Source organism: Oryza glaberrima, chromosome 7 (genome assembly GCF_000147395.1).
Source record: "Oryza glaberrima chromosome 7, OglaRS2, whole genome shotgun sequence".
In the NCBI taxonomy this organism is placed as follows: Eukaryota; Viridiplantae; Streptophyta; class Magnoliopsida; order Poales; family Poaceae; genus Oryza; species Oryza glaberrima.
Window position 1 is genome coordinate 15,130,326 of NC_068332.1, and position 24,871 is coordinate 15,155,196.

Here is a 24,871-nt window from a genome sequence, read left to right on the forward strand (position 1 = left end):
GCCATTTCTGAAAAATGGTTTGAGAAAATCGTGCAAGAAAAAAAAATACACTGTTTATAAAAAACAAGCCGCTTATTAAAATAGAAACATTATCATTGACATGATTATGCATGAAAAACATATATTATCATTAGAATTTTTTTACCCGTTGCAATGCACGAACATTTTTGCTAGTAACAAATAAGTGTGAAATTATAATGGTATAAGTTCAAATAGCTGAATAGTAATGATATATTTCAAAACCGTAAAAATTATAGTGGCATAACCCATACAAAATACTTGCTATACTAGTTGCTATGGTTGTACAGCTATGTTTGGTTTCGAAACTACTAATGATAATCAGAATTTTAAAAGTTTAACTAAATCTTATCCAAATATCGAATATTTATAACTGTAGAGTACTTCATATATAACACATATTAGAGTTATCAAAAAAATTCAAGGTGGAAATTACAGTAGCAGAGTAGAGCCAACAACAAAATAATTCAGCTTGGACAATTAGTAGTAATGACTAGTGGGCTTTACACAGCCAAATAATTCAGATTACCGTAAAACCTCCGCCCCCAGCTAGCGGGCTGGTGTTTCCTCCGCCGCCGCCGCCGCAAATGGAGGCCCTCCTCCGGTGGGCGGCGGAGCTGGGCGTCTCCGACTCCCCGTCCGCGCCCTCCCCCTCCTCCTGCCTCGGCCGCTCCGTCCTCATCGCCGACTTCCCCGACGCCGGCGGGTAAAAACCCCTCCCTCTCCACCCAAACCCTAATCTGCCTGTGTTCACCGCCTTTTGCGCTTCCTCGCGCCGTTTGGTTTCCCACCTCAGGAGGGGCTTGGCGGCGGCGCGGGACCTCCGGCGCGGCGAGCTGGTGCTGCGGGCGCCGCGCGCCGCCCTGCTCACCAGCGGCCGCGTCATGGACGATGACCCCAGGATCGCCTCCTCCGTCGCCAGCCACCTCCCCCGCCTCTCCTCCGTCCAGGTAATTTCATATGCCTATGTCAGGCTGTCTTCGAATTGACTTGAGTTGTTGGATGGTTTCGATTTGGAGTGCATTGCTCTCGTTGTTTCCGCAACAGTGGAGTGCGTTGCTCATGGTGGTGGTAGGTTAATACCATATTAAATCTTTGGATGCACCGGAGAATTCGCAAAATGTGCTGGCACGATAAAGGCATCATGAATACTGGAGTTGGAATAACCATATGCTTCTCACAATAAATCTTGTGAAATAAATTTGTGCGAAGAGGCACGGCCTTGGCTTTGAGAAGACCAGAAACAAGTCTGGCCTTAAGCGCACCGCAGTTGCAGGAACCAAATGCTGCAGACAGTTGGTGTGCTAATCCATTAGATTGGCTCTACATATGTTGAATTGGTTTCACTATTATGTTTCAGTTTGGACAAAAAGATTGGATGGATTTGGCAATTTTGGGGAGGGTAAAAAGATCACACTAACACATACTAGTAATTTACTAGATAAAATGAAAATGAAAATCTTCGACACAAATAACTCTATCGTGATGTCTTGATGATTCTATTTTTTATTTGACTTTGAAAGTGTCAACTCAATCTTGGCCTTTCTATGCCCCTTTTGATCTTGTAAGGGCAATGAAAGAAACTTTCATGCTTGGTCTCCTTATCACATCTTTTCAATTGCTTCAATGCTTTCACTGATATTCCCTTTGTATCTGAGCAGACCCTGATCATATGTTTATTGTCTGAAGTGGGAAAAGGGAAGAGTTCAAATTGGTATCTATATTTGTCTCAGCTGCCCTCCTACTACACTATCTTGGCTACCTTCAATGATTTTGAAACTGAAGCTCTCCAAGTACAACTCGGTAGTTCTGTCTACAAAATTTTAGTTTTCCATTTCGATTGCTTCATGTTACATTCAGCTCACTTCTTTTCAGGTTGATGAGGCTATTTGGGTTGCTCAAAAGGCTCTTCGCGGAATAAGATCAGACTGGGAAGAAGCAACACCACTGATGAAAGGGTTGGGATTTAAACCTAAGCTTTTGATGTTTAAATCATGGATCTGGGCTTTTGCAACGGTATAGTTTTTTGAATTTTAGCTCAGTTTATACCAGTTCTCTTTGTTGTTTGACATACCAGCTTTGCTGTCTAGTTTTTTGTAAGGGAGTTTGTCGTCTAGTTTAGTTACTGCATAGAATGAAAGTAATGGAACTCACCTTACCTTTTGTTTTTTAACATGGCTCTGAGTTTTGTAACGTTACATTTATATATTCCTTGCACGGGGATAGCCTTTCTCTTTCATATTTGACATGCTAGCTTTGTAGCCACTACAATGAATCTCTGCTGACTCAAGAATTTTATAAGTTTGTTAGTCTTAATTTCTGTTCTATATTTTCATGGTGGAAAGATATGAGGTTTCTGAAGTTTCTTTTGACAACTTGAAGGTATCTTCAAGAACATTGCATATAGCATGGGATGATGCTGGTTGTCTATGTCCTATTGGTGATTTGTTCAATTATGCTGCTCCTAATGATGACAATTCATCAACGGATGAAGATAGAGATGATATGATGCATCAGGAGACAAATAAGATGTTGGACCAGACAGATTTTGATTCATCTGAGAAGTTGACAGATGGGGGATATGAAGATGTTAATGAATACCGTCTGTATGCTCGGAAAAGATATAGAAAAGGAGAGCAGGTTTCTTCTGATATTTGCCTAAAATATATGCCCTTTTTTGTCTATAGGATGCTCATGTTCTCCCGTATCACATTATCTGCCTTCTTGTTGTTCTGTACTTTTGAATTAAACTTTGTCCTTTCGTACAGGTACTTCTGGCTTATGGAACGTATACAAACTTGGAACTTCTTGAGCATTATGGTTTTCTTTTGGGTGAGAACCCTAATGAGAAAATCTACATTCCATTAGATTTGGATTTATGCATGATCGGTTCTTGGCCAAGAGATTCCTTGTATATTCTGCCAAATGGACATCCCTCATTTGCATTGCTGTGTGCATTAAGGCTTTGGACAACTCCCAGAAATCGTCGGAAAGCCTTAAGTCATCAGATCTACTCTGGATCATTGTTATCTGTTGAAAATGAGCTGGAGATTCTGAAATGGTTGGTCAAGAAGTGCAAGGAAACTTTGCAGCAATTACCTACGACTATAGAATTTGATGATAATTTGCTCGTCCTTTTATGCAAGCTACAGAACAGCACTAGCTGCATAACAGAAATGAACCGGTCAATCTTTGAGCAAGAATTTGCTCCATTCTTCAGATTTCATGGCTTCAAGCTGGATTGTTCTATACACAGTAAACTCCCAGTTCGTCTTCTACGATCCCTGGAAAGATGGGGATTAGCTGTCCAGTGGAGATGCAACTACAAAAGAACCCTAACCAAGTGTATTGTGCACTGTAAAAGTTTAGTTCACGAGCTTTCGTTGCAACAAAATCAACAATAGCTCAAAGATTCAAGCTAACTATGTTCTTTAGAATGCAGAAGTTCTTGATACAACAAAAATCAACAATAGCTCAAAGATTCAAGCTAACTATGTTTTTTTAATGCAGAAGTTCTTGATACATTTTTGCTTAACAGCATGTCAAATTGTCAACACTCAATAGCAGGGCGAGGTGCTTTCATAGTTCCATGCATCACACTTTTTGGGGTTGCATAGTTTAAGCAAAACAAGCGTTCTGTGGAATGCCTTCTGTGGAATGCCGCTGAGATACTGATAATTGATTATCAGGCATGCATATGATCTTGTCAATTACCTCATTCAAAGTGTTTTTATGACGTGCTTATTTTGTTTTCTTTCACTGCTTAAACAGTTATTTTTATGATGTTGCAAGCTTTTTAAAACACAAAACTTTGGATATTGCACATACAAACAAAAACTTATGTATTTTAGAAATTATTTAATTTTCATCTAAAAAGAGAGAAGTTATTTAATAGCATGCTTTACGATTAATAACAAATAAAAATCTAAGAGGCTCTACATTTTGCTATCGACAAGTGTCCGGTTTTACGAAATGTTACCGATGAAATCAAGTTATACACAATGGTATGGTACAAACGTCTTTATCTTGTTTTTGCCACCATAAGGTTTCTGTCACTTTGACATTAGTTTGTTTTTGTGATTGTGGACACGCCTGACCTGAGGCCCGATGTCCTAGCGCTAGCAGGCACAGTTGGATTTATTTTCTGCATACGAGTACCCGAGGGATTTTAGCCCATTCTTACATCGTGCCCTATTTGATCCATGATAGTAGCCATATGTCCATATATATGCTATTGTGATTGGAACCCTAGCTGGAGCCCCTCCTAATCCCCCTCCCTCCCTACTTGGTCCCATTTGTAGTCTCCCTCCCACAGCGACGGCCATTGCAGCGGCGCAGATGGGCCATGGACGTCGCCACGTCGGGCCATGGATGCATAGATGAATATCTTAAGATCATTTGAGTTTGATAAATGTATTATGTCAAATATGTGGCCGGTACCCATCGGTTTCTAGGAGCTTGACGGGCACAAGCGTAGTTCTATGTTGTGCCATCAAAGGTGTCAGGTTTGGGCCGGGCACAAGTACAGATATATTCGTGTTTGACCTGAGCCTAACCCAACTCTTTGGCATCTCTAATCCTGTGTTGACAGAAAACACGAGGTCTGGGAGATCTGCTTAACTCCAGTGCAGGTCCAAAACTCGCCTTCGGATACGTGAGCGTGTCAGTTGATTTGATCCTGCAATCAACAAGAAACAGAGACAAAAAAACCGTGGTTAAATCTATAAATGATAGCCGATCGGCCAGGTGCCGATGACATATCATTTACGTTTGGGCCGATGTCATATATAGATCGATCGGCAATGGAAAATAGATAATAAAGAACTAAATCTATTCGATTCTTATATCGACATATACTTAAGTGATTGGGATAGATCGGCCATCATGCCGAGACAGTATAAATCACTTGGACTGAAAGATATGTTAATAACAGAACTATATACGTTTACAGCATAGCCGATCAAATAAATCTAGCATGCATCGGCTAATACTCCGATGCAATTCTATGTTAAGATATTATAAAAAGCAGAATATACCAAACAAAAGCTTAATATATGTAAATGCAATAATATTTTGGCATGAAGGGTAGATTTAACATATCAGTGCGACATATAAAGGAAATATGGTTAAATCAGATAAGATCGGCTGAAACCCCGATACTATCCTAATCAACAACCAGAAAGCAGGCTAGAGATTGCTATTCTAAGCACGACTTAATAGATCAAACTCAACTGATGCAGCATTAAGTATGAAAAGAAGAACAATATCTAGACAATCAAGCCACTGGAAGATTCATAGAATGGTAGATATCTTATATAATCCAAATCAACGTCGAAATCTAACCTAATCGGCTTCTTTTATATGCAAACGTTAACCGATGATAGATTAGACAGAGATATTGATGAGGATTGTGTAAGATATATGATAACTCGGCAAATTATATAAACGAGATTAGAGTGTCATAAAGATGTAAGCACTAATCCCTGAAAACACAATTTGTCATAACGAGTTTTACCTCTTGTTGAAGATCGAAACCGATGCAGCTCAACCCGAAAGCAAGAACTCGTCGAAATAAAACAAAAGCAAAAGGTGGCGATGCACCGGAATTGTATTGAATGTGTATCTCTCGTTACATAGGGTTCGGGGTCTATTTATACCCGAGGATTACAAGATATGTTCGTACCGGCCACGACCATTATCTCTAACAAACTCTAAAATATCACGAGTCTTTGCGGCAGACTCTTGCCCACACTTATCTATAAGGAATTTACATAAATAATCTAATTAATAGATACAATCGCCTTCTCAGGACTCTATCCATACATGGCAATCATCTTGAAGCACATCAACCTGAGCCCGATGTCGCGCACAAGTCGTATTATCAGAATCGGCTATACCAGCCTACTTAGCCTAGCTCAACCTTAGCCGATCCTAGCCGTAGCCGATCCAGACTCTAGCCGATCCTTGCTCTGTTCCAGAACTCGATCTCCGTCTCCAACTCTTCTCCGATTAAATCCCTTTTCCTGATACGAATACTTACCAAATTTGGTTGTTAACATCCTGGTACTATTGAACAAACCTAAACGTTTTGGATGACCTCACCATAAAGACCAACATTTCAAAAGGTAAGTGGGGACCACTTCAGGACCCTTGATTCTTCCCCTCCCAGCTATAAATACCACCCTAGTCTAGGACTCCATGGTGCAAAACTCCAAGCCACAGAGCTAGCGACAGATAGAACGCCTGCAAGGCCAGGAGCGGAGGTGCTCTTTGACCAGTTCGACCGCACGCTCTCCCTTAGGCTTCGGGCCAAGGTGACAATACACTCACCTCAAACCCCATGTTTCCATCGTTCCCTTTCTTTTTCCTACCTAATTTTTTGATTCTTCATGTTCTTTTTATGTGGATCCATGTTGTTGTTCTTGGATGATGCATTTTTGCATCAGAAGTGGATTCCTCTCGTTTAGTTTGATATGATTTTCTTGATTATACTTTAGAAGGGTTGGACTGATTAGGGTTTTTTTTTGTTTTGTATGATGGAAACAAGTTCTTTTTTTTCCTCTTGTTTTTCATAGTCCTCGTTGGTTCCTATGGTGGTTTTTCAATCGTCTAATATATATTTGGGAATCTTGAATTTGGTACATAGTTTGTTTGTGTCGATTGGTTTTTTTATAGATCTATTTATCTCTTTTTTTGGAAGTAAAACTCGAGAGGAAGGACATGGTTTGTATTGAGATGAATAGATCTATGTATTGTTACGGTTGTTTGTATGTTGGTTATGTCGTAGAAATGATAGCTTGGCTTGACTCTTAGGTGAACGAGATTATGGGATATGTGAGATAGTTATATTTTCACGGTATTAGATTGAACAAGGATGCACCAAACGGTTTTAACCAAAGATGTTGGACATTTAGAGGGCAACGACAGCCATGCATGGTAGATGAGGCCATCATAATATGTGTTGATGGTGGTAGCAAAGGTGAATGTAATTTAGGAGGAGAAAACTTGCGGTAATAGAATATGGATATATGGGATGAGGAAATTAATTGTTGAAAAATATGGTGACGGCCACGGTGGTGGTGGCGGCGGCGGCGGCGGAGGTGGAGGCGATGATGAAGAGATTAGGAAGGGGTGGGGATTTTAGGGTTATGGAGGGGTCTTGTTGGGCCGGGCCTAATATCCATGCCTAAAACGGTAGGTTCACATTGGTCTTGGGTTTGAAGGGTTACAAATCTCAAAGGATGATCAAATGGATCAAAATACACTCGAACAAAAATTGAAGGCCCTTCATTTATAGAAAATTATAAACAAAGGACTCCTGATATATGACAGTAGCCTAAAATATACTCCTTCATTTATCAAATGAGCTAGATGGATTAGATTGTGGGATATGTGAGGTTGTAATAAATTCACCATATAGTTGTAGTTAAGGTGTAGGACAGATGGAGCAACACTAAACATGTACTCCATTGATCGAAGGAGTTACGCAAATTAAATTATCATTATATTAGAAAATAATATTTTACTGTCTAGTTATAATAAGTTAAAAGGTGACACAACCAATAGTTTTGGTACAAGGATGGTGCAAAATTAGGGACAAACACCATGAATAACAGATAGAGGAGACTAGGAATGTAGGGAGATGGTCTTTTGTGGGTTGAGCCTAACTTTTTACTCCTTGTAATAGTGATCTTTACTAGAGTTGTCGTGTTAGGGGGTCATGATGTATGCAAACATCGTTTCATTCCGCTATAGTCTCGTACACCCTATATCACATAGTTTAATCACTAATAAACACATGCATAAAACTATTTATTAGGAATATATAACTGACCACATAAATCCCAAGTCCCAAACTAAGCGCTGCCATATACCAAATATGCCATACATCCACGAAGGCGAAGAGGTTTGACTTCACATATTGACTTCCTTCCCTTCATTTTTCTTTTCCTAGTTAATTAATTAATTAGTTCCTCAACCAAGATGAGAAAGAACAAGAAGACACCAACATGAACTTGATGTTGACGTAGTCGTGCCAACCGTGCACACATGACGTCTTTAGATTTGGAAATTACTGGAAGGCCTTTTCTTCCTCTTCTTTTTTTTTTTTTTGAAAGAAACTTATTTGGAACTTGGAAGGTCTTTTCGCTCGTTAGGAAAGCGCGCCCGCTTCCATCCCAGAAAAATTTCCACGAAGGCCACGACCCGCGTCGCGCGCGCCCGTTTCCATCCCAGAAATTTTTCCTGTATAAATAAATAACACCCACACGAAGTCCACGACCCGCGTCGCGTGGGACCCTTCCAGAAGCAGAGCCCTTCCTGTAGTCGTCGTCGTCGTCGTCGTCGTCGTCTCCTCTTCGCGTTGGGTTTGATTCCTCTTCTTCTCGTCTCCCGCAGCGGCGGCCGTCGATCGGAATGGCGAGCCGAGGAGGAGGCCAGCACCAGCGCCACCAGCAGCAGCAGCAGCAGCCCGGCGGGTACGGACGCGGCGGCGGCGGCGGCGGCCGCGGGCGCGGCCGGGACGGGGCGCCGTACTCGGGTGGTCGTGGGCGCGGTCAGGACGGGTCGTACCCTGGCGGCCGCGGTGGGGGCTATGGCGGTGGTGGTGGTGGAGGTGGGCCGCCGTACTATGGCGGAGGAGGTGGTGGTGGTGGAGGAGGAGGAGGCCAAGGGCGTGGGTACTATGATGATGGCGGCGATGGCCGCGGGTACCAGCGGGGCATGGAGGGAGGCGGAGGCCGTGGAGGTTATCGCGGGGACGGCGATGGTGGCTACGGACGAGGCGGTGGCGGTTATCACGGGGACGGTGAGCGTGGCTACGGCCGAGGCGGTGGCGGTGGCGGTGGAGGCGGCGGCGGCTATCGTGGGGATGACGAGGGTCGTAGCAGCTACGGCCGAGCCCGTGGCGGTGGCGGTGGCGGCTATCATGGGGACGGCGAGGCTGGATACGGCCGTGGACGCGGCGGCAGGGACTACGATGGCGGCCGCGGCGGCGGAGGAAGAAGAGGAGGACGCGGCGGCGGTGGTTCGAGCTACCACCAGCAGCCGCCCCCCGATCTGCCCCAAGCTCCGGAGCCGCGCCTCGCCGCGCAATACGCCCGCGAGATCGACATTGCCGCGCTCCGGGCGCAGTTCAAGGGGCTGACCACCACCACCCCCGGCGCCGCGTCGTCGCAGTTCCCGGCGCGGCCTGGGTTCGGCGCCGCCGGAGAGGAGTGCCTCGTGAAGGCCAACCACTTCTTCGTCGGCCTCAAGAACGACAACTTCCACCACTACGACGTAAGCATCCACACTACTACAGTCCACAGCATCTCCATTCCCATCTCCTCGTCGATCACCTCGTCACCGTTTGTTTTGCAGGTGGCGATCGCGCCGGATCCGGTGCTGAAGGGCTTGTTCCGCACGATCATCTCGAAGCTGGTGACGGAGCGGCGGCACACCGACTTCGGCGGCCGCCTCCCCGCCTACGACGGCCGCGCCAACCTCTACACCGCCGGCGAGCTCCCGTTCAGGAGCAGGGAGCTCGAGGTGGAGCTGTCCGGCAGCAGGAAGTTCAAGGTGGCCATCCGGCACGTCGCGCCGGTCAGCCTGCAGGACCTGTGGATGGTCATGGCCGGCTGCCCCGCCGGCATCCCGTCGCAGGCGCTGCAGCTGCTCGACATCGTGCTGCGCGACATGGTGCTCGCCGAGCGCAACGACATGGGGTAGAAAGAACTCGATCAGCTGCCTCGATTGAGATCTCTTGAGGATTTCGTAAACTGGGAATTGATGAATTCGTGTAATCGTTTTCGTTTTGAATGTGCAGGTACGTTGCGTTTGGTCGGTCTTACTTCTCACCGGGGCTCGGATCGAGGGAACTCGACAAGGGCATCTTTGCGTGGAAGGGGTTCTACCAGAGTTGCCGGGTCACGCAGCAGGGCCTTTCTCTGAACATAGGTCAGATTTGTGTTTCAGTTTGTTTCTGAACTTGTACTTGATCGAGTTTACCTGCAATTCATGAGAATGATTAGGTGATGGCATTTTTTTTTGCAGACATGTCTTCGACTGCTTTCATTGAACCTGGTCGGGTGCTGAATTTTGTAGAAAAAGCTATTGGACGTCGAATCACTAATGCTATTACTGTGGGATATTTTTTGAACAATTATGGGAATGAAGTGTGTAATCCAAATGCTTTCCCCCATGATTTGTTTGCGTGGAGTTGATCTTGACTTGTTTTTCCGTGCTTCGTGAATTTGCAGTTGATGAGGACCCTTAAGGGTGTTAAGGTTGAAGTCACTCACCGAGGAAATCTACGCAAGAAGTACCGCATTGCTGGCTTCACCGAGCAGTCTGCAGATGTTCAGACGTAAGGAGCCTAGCTTACCTTCTCCCTGATCTTAACAGTTTCTGTGTAATGTTGCTATTTGAATTCTCTTGCATAGCTTAAATCTTACCAATTATTTTGTTGGATCCCAAAACTATTAAGGTTCACATCATCTGATGGTATCAAGACTGTCAAGGAGTATTTCAACAAAAAATACAATCTGAAGTTAGCTTTTGGTTATCTTCCATGCCTGCAAGTTGGCAGCAAGGAGAGACCGAATTACCTGCCCATGGAGGTTCGTGCATATACTTCACATTTAACTGAAATGTTCGATTCTTTTCTACATCCTCTGCCTTTACACATGCTAATTCTTTGTGTTGAAATTTGATTTGGATTTCAGCTTTGCAATATAGTTCCTGGACAACGATACAAGAACCGGCTCAGTCCGACACAGGTTTCCAATCTGATTAACATAACCAACGATCGTCCTTGTGACCGTGAGAGCTCCATTCGTCAGGTTCCTGCTTATGCTTATTTTCTGTGATATTTTGTCAGGTTTTTACTGTGTGGGTAAATACGTTTTTTATTTCTCTCTAACCCATCTTTCCTTTTTCTTAGACTGTTAGCAGCAACCAGTATAACAGTACGGAACGCGCAGATGAGTTTGGCATAGAAGTTGACTCTTATCCTACTACTTTAAAGGCTAGAGTTTTGAAAGCTCCAATGGTAATCCTACTTATTTTTTTCTCATCAGTATCTCCTTTTGTTTTTCAGTTTTTCCGTACTTCTGTCCTTACATTTGTGAGTAATGTTGTAGCTGAAGTACCATGATTCTGGAAGGGTGAGAGTATGCACGCCAGAGGATGGGGCGTGGAACATGAAAGACAGGGTACATCATGTTGAACTGAAACATTTCTTAAACTTTTTCTATAATGTTTTGTAAATTTATTACTATATCACAGAAAATGGTTAGTTTTAGTGATGGGGTTATTGTTCTTCATCTCTCTAGTTTTCAAATAAAAGTATTGATGACTATTACTGTTCCATTTTGACACCTAACAACTCTTAAATTATTAAACTGATGAACTACCGAAGTTTCATGCCTATATGTCTAAGATACAATACACTTCGATAATACTACTATAGCATAAGTTTTCTTTTTTCTAAAAGAGATGAGTGGTCTCGATGACAACTATTTACAAATGGATGGAGTACCTGTTTATTGTCTATAGTTGAGTGTTGATATGTTGCCAGACAAGCTACAGTTGGTTCAGAGTCTTGGTTCCCTCAAACTTCTTATTTGCTTAAACAAAATCTGTAGAGCTCTTGTGGATTGTTCCCAAAAAGAGAAACTGGTTGGAAGATCCTGGTCTACCAACCCTGTGCAATATTTTGAAGTTTGCGCAAATAGTTTTAGGAACTGATTTCTTTTTAGGTTGTATGCTCTGTCTATTCCATTTACCCCCTTCTATATTCTTGTCTTCTCTCCACACTGTTTGAACAATTCTTTTGATGCGCAGAAAGTAGTTAACGGTGCTATAATTAAAAGCTGGGCATGTGTCAACTTGTGCGAGGGTTTGGATAATCGTGTTGTTGAAGCATTCTGCCTTCAATTGGTCAGAACGTCCAAAATAACTGGACTGGTAATTTAGCTTTTCATCATCCTCTTTTTGCTGTTTTGATCATTTTATTTGATGTACTCTTAGCTAATTTTTTACTTTGATTTCAGGACTTTGCGAATGTGAGCCTTCCAATATTGAAAGCTGATCCTCATAATGTTAAAACTGATCTTCCTATGCGCTATCAGGAAGCATGCAGCTGGTCGAGGGATAACAAGATTGACCTCCTACTTGTTGTAATGACAGATGATAAAAATAATGCCAGCTTATATGGTAACTAGCATCCAAATTCGCTCTAATGTGTGGAATAATATTATTCATTAATGTCTCTTTATAGGTTAGAGTTATATTGGCTATTCAATATAGTATCTTCTTCTACCATGCATCTACTCTGTTATAATTTTAGCCCCAACAAAGTTCTTAAAATCTCTCTGATTAACTTGATGTTTTTTTTTTGCTTTTTTTAAAGGAATATGCAAGCCCAGTTTAACAAAATTAGAATTCGAATAGCAAATATATATTTCTTGTCTTGAAGAAAATTCTCACTTGTGCCATGCCTGATGACACTTATAACCACAGGTGACGTTAAAAGAATCTGTGAAACAGAAATCGGTGTATTGTCACAGTGTTGTCGAGCGAAGCAAGTCTACAAGGAGAGGAATGTTCAGTACTGCGCAAATGTTGCTATTAAGATCAATGCCAAGGTAAACTTGATCACCTCCCAGAATCTTTGTTTCGCAAAGCTTATTGAACCACAAGATTCAAGATGTAATATATATTCACCATGTCTGCAGGCTGGAGGAAGGAACTCGGTATTTCTTAATGTAGAAGCAAGTTTACCGGTTGTTTCAAAGAGCCCAACTATTATATTTGGTGCTGATGTTACCCATCCTGGGTCCTTTGATGAAAGTACCCCTTCCATTGCTTCGGTAAGATATATATATTTCTTTCTATCAGAAAATATAATTGCATCTATTACTGTAACAGCTTTCATCTGACGGGGTTCCATTTAGGTTGTTGCCTCCGCAGACTGGCCTGAGGTGACCAAGTATAATTCTGTTGTTCGTATGCAAGCTTCTCGTAAGGAGATTATACAAGATCTTGATAGCATTGTTAGGTGAGATCTCATGCTGCTCAGCTAACTTCTAGAATTGCATGCCAGTGTGCCACCATTTGGCAGTTCTTTAATTTCTAAAATATAAAATTGCAGGGAACTTCTCAATGCATTCAAAAGGGACTCCAAGATGGAGCCGAAGCAGCTCATTTTCTACAGGTTCATATTCTCCATGTTTGTTTTTTTTTTCTTAATTGTACGTGCTCCTTTGTTGATCATACCGAGACACTGATAATTGTCCTGTTTCATCATCAGGGACGGCGTAAGCGAGGGTCAGTTCCAGCAAGTTGTAGAGAGCGAAATACCGGAGATAGAAAAGGTATAAGCAATTTTTTTCTTTTCCTGGTTACGACTCTCCATGGTTGTAATCTTGTACTTTTTTCCTGCTCTATCAATAGAACTTCGCACCGTCTCGTGTGAGTCGTTCAAAAAATTTGATGACTGAACAGTGCAAAACGTTTTGACCATCTGGTTAAAAAATATTTGTTATCGTAGTTCACTGTTTCTTCAGGCTTGGAAGTCTCTGTATGCTGGCAAGCCACGAATTACCTTCATAGTGGTGCAGAAGAGGCATCATACAAGGCTGTTCCCCAACAATTACAATGATCCACGCGGCATGGATGGGACTGGAAATGTTCGTCCAGGTTGAAAATCGATGGCCTCTCCCGTAAACGTTGTTTAATTACCCTGTTTGGTCAATTGCCTAACTCGTTTTTCTTCTTCTGTAAATAAATTCCAGGCACAGTAGTTGATAGAGTGATCTGTCACCCTCGAGAGTTTGATTTCTTCCTGTGCAGCCATGCCGGGATCAAAGTAAGATGCCTATTGCCTATAGCACGCTGCAGAGTACAAATGAGTGAACTGTCCTCTAGTCTAATTACTTAATACAAGAGGGTGCCCTAACGATGTTTAAATTGTAACATTGCAGGGGACAAGCCGTCCTAGCCATTACCATGTGCTGCGCGACGACAACAACTTCACCGCAGATCAGCTTCAGTCTGTCACAAACAACCTGTGCTACATGTAATTGTGCTCTGCTCTTCTTTGCCGTGATTGCTGATGTCTGCATTTTGCACTCGCGCGGTTGAATGATGACTTCTTTTTTTGCTGTTTACTCGACAGATATACAAGCTGCACTCGCTCGGTGTCCATTCGTAAGTCACTTCTCTCTTAGCTATGAGCTCTGTTTTATCACAGAAGAGTATTCAAATAAGCTTTTCTCCTAAAAAACCATGAATGTCTGCATTTTTGATTCTTTTCTCCTAAAAGTCCATTGTGCTGCAAAGAACTTGAAGTTTTTGTACAGTCATAAGTCGAGTGAAATTCTATCAAACTCAAGGGTAGTTAAATAAATGATAGAACTATTGGGCTTTCCAAAGAACATGAAGAGGGATTTAGGAATGCATGAATGGAACTAGAGATTTTTTTTTAAGATAGTCGATAAAGTCCGGCCTTTACTACTGCTACAACTATCTCAATTTGTCATGCTGTTCTGTCTTAACATTGTCTTGTTTGCTGTTGCAGCACCTCCTGTTTACTACGCTCATAAGCTCGCATTCCGCGCTCGTTTCTACCTCACCCAAGTTCCCGTCGCCGGTGGAGATCCAGGTGCTGCTAAGTTCCAGTGGGTACTTCCAGAGATTAAGGAAGAGGTGAAAAAGTCCATGTTCTTTTGCTAGTCGTCCTTGTGCCCCCCTGAAACTGAAGCCTGGAGCCAGCCGGCAAGCTCTGGAAATGCTCTGAATAATCAAACTTGGAAGAATAAGCACCTGCCCAGGTTGCCATTCGTTTCCATGTGGCATGGAGGATGGCATCCTGAAAAGGATATTGTCATGTTTGTGTGGTTTTTAAACGACATTGAAGTTTATCTCCGGTGTTACTATCTCAGCACTTTGGATGTTTTATTTTGTTATGTCTGAAGATATAGACACAAAACTTCATTTTTGTTTCTGTTTCTGGTGATTCTGCTTGCCGTTTATTTTTCTGGATATGCAAGCTAATTTATGCGTACCACAAAATTGTTTTTTAAAAAAATATAAAACCTCAATTTGTATTTAACCATCTAACCTTGGCACCTCGATTGTGTTTAGTATAAATAATTTCTAAAATTTAAATTCTTTAGCCATATGGAGAGACCTAATAACAGGCAGCAATATGGTCAAGATGGACTCTTGTAGAGTTGTCTGTTGTGAAGACAAAGGGCTCCACCAACGTCATTTCCATTTATTTTCCCCTTCTTCAGTTAGCAAGAAAGTGGCAGTGACAGCTAAAGAGAAAAAGCCTGCTTGTATAATTCAACCGTTTGCTGCCTTGGAGTCAATTATCACTTCAATCTCCTGCCTTTTCTCTTTGATTTTTCCTTAGATTTTGTCTCTCTTTAAGAAAGGAATGCTGGGCCTATCTTTCACTTTGGCCACGTTTGTCTTCTTGGGGTGAGCTAGTATAGCAGCTCCAATTTAAGCCCTTTTCTTTTCAATTTTTAGCAGTAACATAGCTACTGTAATGAATGACCAATTCTTAGCAGTAGCATAGCATTTTAAATATAACATCTAACAAAGGTGAAACGATATAATCGTGCCTGTAAAGAACATTGAGATAGATGAATGAAGATAGCTTAGGTTGAACTACATGCATGCACACAAATACACGATAGTGTTTAAGGGGAAGGGGCCGGTTTTCCCAATCCGCTGTTAACATGTGGTAACTACGATAACTATGGCAAACTGTATAAAATTTATCAAAATTTTAAATTATTTTTAAAATTTATTTGAATATAAGGAGGTTACCGTGGTTTTTCTTTTACCGTACCTGTACCCTTTCAGTAAGTGCGGTAACCATGCGGTTACCAATGGTTTGGGAAACAAGATGAATTTTCTAGCTGGTTAATTTGATATTGATTTGTCTTCGAAAGTGATATGTGTTTAACTTGAAATCCATTTTAGAAATTTGATTCTGTTTGAGATGAAAGGAGTTTTGAGCACCACTGTACCATGGCACAATTTCTGTAACTGAAACTCTGCCGGCAGAGGTCATTACATTCAAGGTCTAATTATCTATCGGTAAAGGCTTCCCCCGACCATTGTCCGACAGAACTTGTGGGGTCATGGTGTCATGTAGTACTCCTCATGGTTAGGGCATGCAGCTTGAAATAAGTGCTAAGTACGGTCGATCGATCGATTAATGCAGTTGCATAAATCAGGACATACACATCCACGAAGGCTCTACATATTGAGTGTTATGTTTGGTGTACACAAAAATGTCATTGTACCGTGGAAACTGTATTACGATCAAACCTTTTCTTTTAAAAAAAATCATAACATAAGACACGGCACAAGGGTACTGTTCTTTTGTTTTACCGTAAGGTTATAGTTTTCAGATAAAGTGATACTTATCTAAAGTTATAGCAAATTAGTATCCTATGGTTTGAAGGCTATCTCATGTTTACTTAATTATATGGACGAGGCGTGGTTGTTACAATAAAATGACCAAATCTCTCTTCTTAATCGATATACTATACCTTGAACGTAAATCTAATTTGTTTACTTTGGACATACAATATAATATTGCAAATCGTGAAAGGGTATGTAGCTTAGTAGTTACAAAAGTCTCAGTAGCACCTGAGGTCCTGGGTTCGACTCTCTATGGGAGCGAATTTTCATGATTTAACGGCGTTGCGCTTTCAATGGTTTTTCAGGATTTAACGGCGTTGCACTTTCAATGGTAGGGCGAGGCGCTAGTCTTTGAAGATTCACAGGGTGAGTGCGCGTGTGTTGTGAGTTTCTGCGTTGTACTGTGTAATTCTAAAAAAAAAAGTATAATATTGCAAATCGAAGTGTTTTCTTTCATACTAGTATGTAAAAAAACAAATCCTAGCTATGTGTGTCCAGATTTCTAGCTAGGATTTGATTTTTTTTTTTACGGAGAGTACTTCTTTAACCAGACAAATCATTTTGTATTGGGAGTTGTACCTGTCACTAGTGCTGGTAAAATTCTATCCATTGAATCCTTAAAATTCGTATATTAGAGATACTTGCCGCGTCCTTGAATAGATATCATTTCAGAGTGCATATATATGTAGTGAAATTTAAAATCTTTGCCCCGCTCCCCCTAACACGTTTCGAATTAGTACACTAAATTCAAATGTGCATACTAATGAAAGATGACAAAGAGACACTTTCCTGGACCACATCACACTACTACATGATTGATTTTCTTGAACGCCCCCCATAAGTGAAACTGCACGGAAAAATAAAGGGACCGACGCCAGTTTATCACCCGCACAGAAAAATTAATTTTTGTGTGCGGGCCACTTAACAGACCCACACGCAAAAATAATGTGTGCGGGTTTGCTAAGTGACATGCACACGAAAATAGCCCACCCCACAAAAATAAAGTGGCTCCCTCACCCGGCTCCTCCCACAGACCCACAATTATCCTCATCCCTCCCACACTTCTCCCTCTCCTCCTCCCCTCCTCCCATCACGCTCTCCCTCTCGTCCTCGGCGACGGCGGCGCCCTCGGCTAGGGTGGCGGAGGCGGCGGCATCGACTACGGCTCCTCCCCCCTCCCATCGCCCTCTCCCTCTCCCTATTGTCCTCGGCGACGGCGGCGCCCTCGGCTAGAGCGGCGGAAGCGGCGGCACTACGGCAACGGCATCGGCTACGGCTCCTCCCCCTCCTCCCATCGCCCTCTCCCTCTCCCTCTCGTCCTCGGCGACAGCTATGGCTAAGGCGGCGGCGGCTGCATCGGCTAAGGCGGTGGCGGAGCGTATCCGTGGCAGGCCACCGCGGGGAGGCCGGATCCGTGGCCTGCCACCGCGGGGACCACGGCGACGGGCTTCGGGAAGGCGGCGACGACAACGGCAGGCTTCAGGAAGGCGGCGGTGACGTCAACGATGTTGATTTTTTATTAGGGTTCGTGGGTGGATTTTTATTTTTTCCCTTTTTTATTATTCCGTGCGGTTGGTATAACATGACCGCACGGGATAATCGATTATTCCGTGCGGTCGGCCCGCCCGCACGTGAAAATAGCGATTTTTCTAGACGACCGGCTACAGACGGGCCGGACCCCCGCACGGGATAATCCAAACACCCGCATGGAAAAATGGGTATTGTAGTAGTGTCAACCAAAAAGGAGATACATTCTTCATCCAAAATTGACGAAGATTTTCATGACCGCTCTAAACTTCAAGCATGCAAAAATGTATGAATTTCTTGTCGTTATCACACCTTAATTTGTTATATGAGTATATTATTTAGATAATGGATAATCCGACGTTTACTTCAAAAGAAGATATAGCCACTCTTATTACAAAGTTCTTAGATAAACCAAAAGCAAAAGTTCAACCCAATCAAGTTGACGAGAAGATATACTTAATTAACCACAATCAACCACACAAGGAGACAATTTGTTCAGGAAAACAATCCTATTATTATATTTATGAATATATATACTGAGATTGGAGAGTGAGATAAAGTGATATATGTGAGTTCATCACCACTACAGATTCTATTTTTCCATGCAGCCAAAATCGATTTTTTAGGCGAGTGGGTGGCCCGGTGTCTGTGAAAAATCATAGTTTTGCATGTGGGTAGAGACGATTTTCGCATGAGGTCACTTATAGCAACCACACGAAAAAATAATTTTGGTGAAAAAAAATAAGATTACAAAACAAAAAAAATCAGTCGAAACCCTAGCCTACCACCAGCAGAAACCCTAGCTTCCAAGGCGTCGTCATCGTCCTCGACGCAACAACAGTCAACGTGGGCTGGCGCCACCAGATTCGCCGCCCCTCGCCGTTGTCGTTGTCATCGTCCTTATCCTCGTCGCTCGAAGTAACCAATGGATCCTCGCGTGAGGCAGGGTGGAGTAGTGGCGGCGAGATCCATGCGGGAGGGGGAGGGGGTGCCGGATCCGCCCTGGCGTCGCTGCCACTGGCAGATCCACACGCGTAGGGGCCAGAGAGGTGGCGGAATGCCGGAATCCACGCGGGAGTTGGAGGGGCGCCAGATTCGTCCCTCCCATCGCCGTTGCCAGTGGATCCGCTTGAGGGAGGGGAGGGGGGAGGTAGAGCGGCAGCCGGATCCAGGTGGGAACAGAAGGGGGTGGGATCCCTCTCATAGTCGACCGCCACCGCTGCTGCCGCCGCCATTGCCCTAGCCCGCCTCGCCCGAGCCTACGAGGAGAGGGGGAGGTGCATGGGGGAGAGGTGGAGTGGAGGAGAGGAGAGGGATGGTTGTGAGCAGTGGGGAGAGTGAAGTAGTGAGGTGGACGAGAGAACTTACTGGGAGAGAGAGAGGAGACACTGGTGGAGAAACCCTTTGTAGTCCCGGTTTGTAACCCCCCTTTAGTCCCGGTTTCCAAACCGGGAGTACCAATCCGGGACTAAAGATCGCTATCTTTAGTCCCGGGTGAAATAACCGGGACTAAAGATCGATCTTTAGTCCCGGTTGGCACCAACTGGGACTAAAGATCGAGCTGACCTTTTTTTTTGCATGGCCCTGTTGCTGCATGGTTTATATATATATATATATATATATATATATATATATATATATATATATATATATATATATATATATATATATATATATAAACCATGCATATATATGTTTCAATACATATATATGCATACATATATATATATATATATATATATATATATATATTATATTATATTATATGTATATATGGTTAAGTACATATGTACATGCATAATATATATGTATTTATACATATATATGTTATGCAAATGCATATGTGTATATATATATACATACATACATATATATATATATATATATATATATATATATATATGACCAAAATATATTTACATTATAGAAAATGTGTACACATGCATATAGAAACATATGTAGTCATGTATTAATTACAATCCATTATATGTCCTAGCTAGCTACGATTTCGACGTAGTAGTAGTCGCTGCTAGCTCAGAAGCTAAGGACCGGTGAATTGTGTTTCCGTCGTAGTAGAATTCACCTTTGGGATCAAGGATTTCTTCGTTGATGAATCCCATGAGTTGTTCTTGAACCGCCGCGATGAATTCCTTGTGTGTGGTTAGGTATCCCTCATGCGAATAAACTATATAATGTATGAAATTGATTAGTAATTAAACAAGAAATCGTTACGTAATGAAATTTTGAATTTATTTGTACGTACATCGAGCTCTCTTGTGGTGATGATTTGGTCTGCAAGACAGTGGCAATACTCGCACACGTAGTAGCCGCACAAGTTAGTTCCCTGCTTTTGCTTTGCGCACTACAAATAAATGACAAATTAACGGCGTGAGATCTAATTAATATACACTTGTATGTATTAATTTGAATCGGAGAAACATAAATGTAGAGCATGTGTACTCACAGGAAATTTGAACCTCCGTCTAAGTATTTCTCTCCAGTTGCCGCGGACCAAATGACGGAACCGATACCAAGCCCTACATGGAGTTTAAAGATATGATTCGTAGTAGAAATAATTAACATAACAAGAATTTCTTAATTAACAGAGGAACTTATGCCAGTACCTGTCTATAAGTTCGAAAACCTTGTCAAACGTAGACTCTTTTTTATCCATTGAGTCATATACGTTGATGGTGCAGGCCGACAGGTCGAAGAGTAAAAGCACCCAGTGGAATCTGCAATATGCGTGGGATGCATTACATATGAAACACTTAGCAAGTTCGTACGGGAATGAAATTTGGTATGTAGGAAGATAGTAAAATTAAACTAACTCTGTGTTGTACGGCAACAGTATGAACGTCTTGTAATGCTGCGCCTTCAGGAGATGGACGAGATTGTCCTCTGTTTCTTGTGGATATTGGTCGAGCATTGCGACGTTTACTCTCCGAGGGTCGATGAATCCAGTATCGAAAACCCTCCGCCGTCGGGCCCTTTGAATCTCCATTCTACAACGATAAAAGGGAGTATTTTATTTTATATAGTCTACTTATATACAAGGACCTAATTAATTAAAGGAGACGTAGTAATTAAGAAATATAACTAAACGATATACTTACAAAATCCAGCAACTCATAATAGAGACGTCGAGGGCGTCCAGCTGGTATACTTCGTAGATTCCCTTGAAATTGATCCAGAGAATATCATCTCCTTGCAAGAAGTCCGGGTCCCTGATCCTCGCTCCGATCATCTCTCTACCAGTGGCGCTCATCTCCATGTACAGCTGATGGAACTTGTACATTTGTGTGGGTAGGGACTGCACCAGCTCGGGCTTGACAAGCGGTTTACCGAGTTCGTACATGTATTTCAATTCCGCCTTTTCTATTGGTTCAACTCCTAGCAATTGATCCGTAGTTAGACCGGTGTCAATAATAAATTCTTCTATCGTCATGTCTTCCCCGGTCACCAACGGCTCGATCTCCTGGTTTGGTTGCTCTCCAAGCTGAGGGACTGGTTTGGACTTTCCAGAAGATGCTTTCTTCAGCGTTCGCTCATAGTCTGATAGCTTGATGCCCTCCTTGACAGGTGCAGACATACCCCTTAAGAAGTTCCTGACACTAGGTCTATAGGAATCTTCTTTTCTGGACTTCGAGGCTTGAATTGTCTCTTGACTTCTAATGCAATGTAAGCGTCAAGCTCCTCTTGCGTGCAATCGTAACCCGGGTCCTTGTTCTTGGCAGCGTCAACTTTCGCCTTCTTCGTTGCCCTTGTGTGGGCAGGCGGTGGAGCTGGGGGGGCCCTTGACTTTGAAGGTGCCGGAAGAGGAGCTTGCGGAGGAGTAGGTGTAGGAGCCCGAGGAGGAGTCGATGCAGGATCCTGAGGAGGAGTTGGTGCTGGAGCCTGAGGTGGAGACGGTGCTAGCGGAGCATGAGGAGGAGACGGTGCAGGATCCTGAGGAGGAGATGGTGGAGCCGGAGGAGATGGTGCACGAGACGCCGCTTGTCACCCAGGGAGGATGATGTACCGTCTGCGCCATAGAATAATGCCATGGCTTGTGTCTCGTAGATGCGTCTCACCGTCTCCTCCAGGGTAATCCAGCTCAAGGTCCTCGTACGCGCCTTCGACCAACTCAACTTCGACCTTCGAGTATCCTACTGGAATCGGCCTACAGTGGTAAGTACCTGAAGGGTCCGTTGGGATGGCCATGCCCGACGCCACCTTCATGTTGTGAGAGATTATTTATTAGTAATCAACATATATAAGCAGCAACTAACGGAATGGCTAAATCTAAAATATATAAACTACGAGCTTACCTTTATTGATAAGTTCTTGAAAGGAATATGCAGCTCACATGGTGTCCGCTGAGTGATGTTATCAACGGGACAGGTCGATTCGTCCTGTGTTTGCATGGCGTCCATGCTCTGTGATCCTACCTGCCCCGTTGAGGCGCAGCTGCTACGGTTTCCTGACAGGCTCACCATTGCAGGAGGAATGGTCGGCTGGGGATCATGGGACCGATGTGCGGCCATGCGTTCATCAACCTTCCTTGCCACCTCCTCTTGCATGCTGAGTTCGTAGCTCGATACCCGGAACTCTAGATCTGCAATCTTCGCCTCGGTATCTCTCTTGCTCCCCATCCGACTCCTGTACGTGTGGATGTCCTCCTTGAAACCAATCTTCCAAGGAATCACCCCTTTCCCTCGTGTTCGTCCTGGATGCTCTGGAGTCTGCAAGGCGAGTGTCAGCTCGTCCCTATCTCTGTCCGGTCGGAATGTGCCCTGAGAGGAGGCTTCCACTGCATCTGTTAGTCGTCGCGCAGCCTCTCGTATCTGATCGCCGAAGACCAGTGAGCCATCAGCTGGGTTGAGCGTTCCACCGTGAGCATAGTACCAGAACTTTGATCGTTCCGGCCAATTGGTGGTTGCCGGTTCGATACCCCTCTCAATCAAGCTAGCCTCCATCTCCTCCCACTTTGGCATCGCGACGCTATAGCCTCCTGACCCCAAGTGGTGATGGTACTTCTTCTTGGCGGCATTTTCTTTGTTTCTTTCCATCATCGCCTGCCCTTGTTCACCTGTCTTATATGCAACGAACTCATCCCAGTGATCCCTTAGCTTTGGGAATGTGTCGAAGTTCGGTGTCTGCCCCTTCAGGATATACTTCTGGTACAGATCTCTCTTGAAGCTCTGAAACTGTTCTGCCATTTTCTTCAGAGTCCACCTTTTCACTTTGTCCTCTGTACCTGCAAGAAGGGTGAATGTCTCGAGCATTGTGGTCCACAGCATCTCTTTCTCCGAATCTGGGACAAAGCTCTCATGATCTCCGCGTGCCCTTGTTCTTCGCCAGTACACCGTACTACCAGGCACGTTATCCCGCACAACCCAACTGCTGTGACGTACATAGTTCTTGGCGGCTTCGGCCTGGGCACTAGGACGTCCATCTTCTTCCACTTCCGTTATGATGTGTTGACCCTCAAGCTTCTTCGCTGCACCTCGTTGCCCGTGTGCCCTCTTCTGTCCAACGGAGGGTTGACTACCACTAGCCTCCTCCTCCTGTTTCCCCTCCACATCCCTTTCCACGTGCCCCTGCTGGTTCCCCTCCGCATCCCTCTCCACGTTCCCTTCCTCGTTCAAGTACTGGTTTGGATCCTCGTTCCCCTCTTCTTCATTCCAGTACTGGCTGCTTCCCTCCGCGATTGTATCGTACAATATCTGTTCCTCATCGCGGTCAGCCATCTGTTGATACAAGAAACATCTGCTAAGTCACGAGACATTTATGTTTTAACAATCTAAGTCATGTATGCTAAGTGTAAATGTCGTACATTAGAACCCTACACAACCTTACGTGCTAAGTCTAATTACAAATCGTGATATAAGCTAAGTCTAGGTGACGTATATTATACAACCTTAGCTAGTAAATAATTATATACTAAGTCTAATTACAAATAAAATAATCTTATATTAAAACTCAAATAATATTACATGCTAAGACTAAAATAGTCATGTATATGCTAAGTGTTTCATGCGTATATGCTAAGTCTAATTAAGACTACAATAGTCAATTGCTAGGAGTCGCACCAATTCCGTAGTCAATAATTACATACTAAGTCTAATTACAAAATAAAGTAATCTTATATTAAAACTCAAATAATATTACATGCTAAGATTGAAAGAGTCATGTATGCTAAGTGTAACTGTCGTATATGCTAAGTCTAATTAAGACTAAAATTGTCAATTGCTAGGAGTCGCACCAATTCCGTAGTCAATAATTATATAGTAAGTCTAATTACAAATAAAATAATCTTATATTAAAACTCAAATAATATTACAGGCTAAGACTAAAATAGTCATGTATGCTAAGTGTTTCGTGCGTATATGCTAAGTCTAATTAAGACTACAATAGTCAATTGCTAGGAGTCGCACCAATTCCGTAGTCAATAATTACATACTAAGTCTAATTTGCAATACAATAATCTTATATTAAAACTCAAATAATATTAGAACACTACACAATCTTATATGCTAAGTCTAATTACAAGTCTAATAATCTTAATTGCATTACAAATATAACAATCATTTATATTATTACGTCACTTGCCTGCACGAATTCCTTCTAGGGCTAGCTCTTCCACTCCGGCTTGAGGGACGACTCCGACAACACGTCTTTTCTGCAAGATACAAAAAGATGTATTAGGATAAATGCGAAGTAACATATATATATTGCATTTCACGTTCACGTTCGTTCACGTTCATTCGCTCGTTCACGTTCCCTAGCTCGTTCACGTTCGTTCGCTCGTTCTCATTCACGTTCGTTCGCTTGTTCTCATTCACGTTCGTTCCCTCGTTCTCGCTTGTCTTCATTCGATCGTTCTCATTCACGTTCGTTCCCTCGTTCTGGTTCACGT

General features: G+C 43.1%; 2 protein-coding genes across 2 annotated transcripts; both read left to right on the plus strand.

Annotated features, from left to right (window-relative positions):
* Window positions 1-542: 542 nt before the first annotated feature.
* On the plus strand, window positions 543-3,854 carry LOC127780947 (protein SET DOMAIN GROUP 40). The gene is made up of 6 exons (XM_052307942.1): window positions 543-724; window positions 815-968; window positions 1,680-1,811; window positions 1,894-2,034; window positions 2,401-2,658; window positions 2,787-3,854. The coding sequence occupies exons 1-6, from the start codon at window positions 606-608 to the stop codon at window positions 3,420-3,422; spliced, it is 1,440 nt and encodes a 479-aa protein (XP_052163902.1). The 5' UTR covers window positions 543-605; the 3' UTR covers window positions 3,423-3,854.
* A 4,472-nt stretch (window positions 3,855-8,326) lies between these two features.
* LOC127778680 (protein argonaute 18) lies at window positions 8,327-15,004 on the plus strand. Its single transcript, XM_052305302.1, has 21 exons — window positions 8,327-9,297; window positions 9,379-9,722; window positions 9,824-9,954; window positions 10,051-10,172; window positions 10,257-10,363; window positions 10,484-10,616; window positions 10,722-10,838; window positions 10,940-11,047; window positions 11,139-11,210; window positions 11,842-11,964; window positions 12,051-12,213; window positions 12,520-12,644; window positions 12,735-12,869; window positions 12,954-13,057; window positions 13,151-13,213; window positions 13,310-13,373; window positions 13,566-13,698; window positions 13,794-13,867; window positions 13,983-14,077; window positions 14,177-14,208; window positions 14,579-15,004. Exons 1-21 carry the CDS (start codon window positions 8,434-8,436, stop codon window positions 14,731-14,733), a joined length of 3,264 nt encoding a protein of 1,087 aa, XP_052161262.1. The 5' UTR covers window positions 8,327-8,433; the 3' UTR covers window positions 14,734-15,004.
* The last annotated feature ends 9,867 nt before the right edge of the window (window positions 15,005-24,871 follow it).

Bases quoted from the DNA above. Each gene is read 5' to 3' on its own strand.
- LOC127780947 (XM_052307942.1), top strand. From the start codon at position 606: ATGGAGGCCCTCCTCCGGTGGGCGGCGGAGCTGGGCGTCTCCGACTCC. The intron at 725-814 runs GTAAAAACCCCT...TTCCCACCTCAG, and splicing joins GACTTCCCCGACGCCGGCGG to GAGGGGCTTGGCGGCGGCGC. The intron at 969-1,679 runs GTAATTTCATAT...GTATCTGAGCAG, and splicing joins CCCGCCTCTCCTCCGTCCAG to ACCCTGATCATATGTTTATT.
- LOC127778680 (XM_052305302.1), top strand. From the start codon at position 8,434: ATGGCGAGCCGAGGAGGAGGCCAGCACCAGCGCCACCAGCAGCAGCAG. The intron at 10,173-10,256 runs GTGTGTAATCCA...GTGAATTTGCAG, and splicing joins TGAACAATTATGGGAATGAA to TTGATGAGGACCCTTAAGGG. The intron at 12,870-12,953 runs GTAAGATATATA...GGTTCCATTTAG, and splicing joins GTACCCCTTCCATTGCTTCG to GTTGTTGCCTCCGCAGACTG.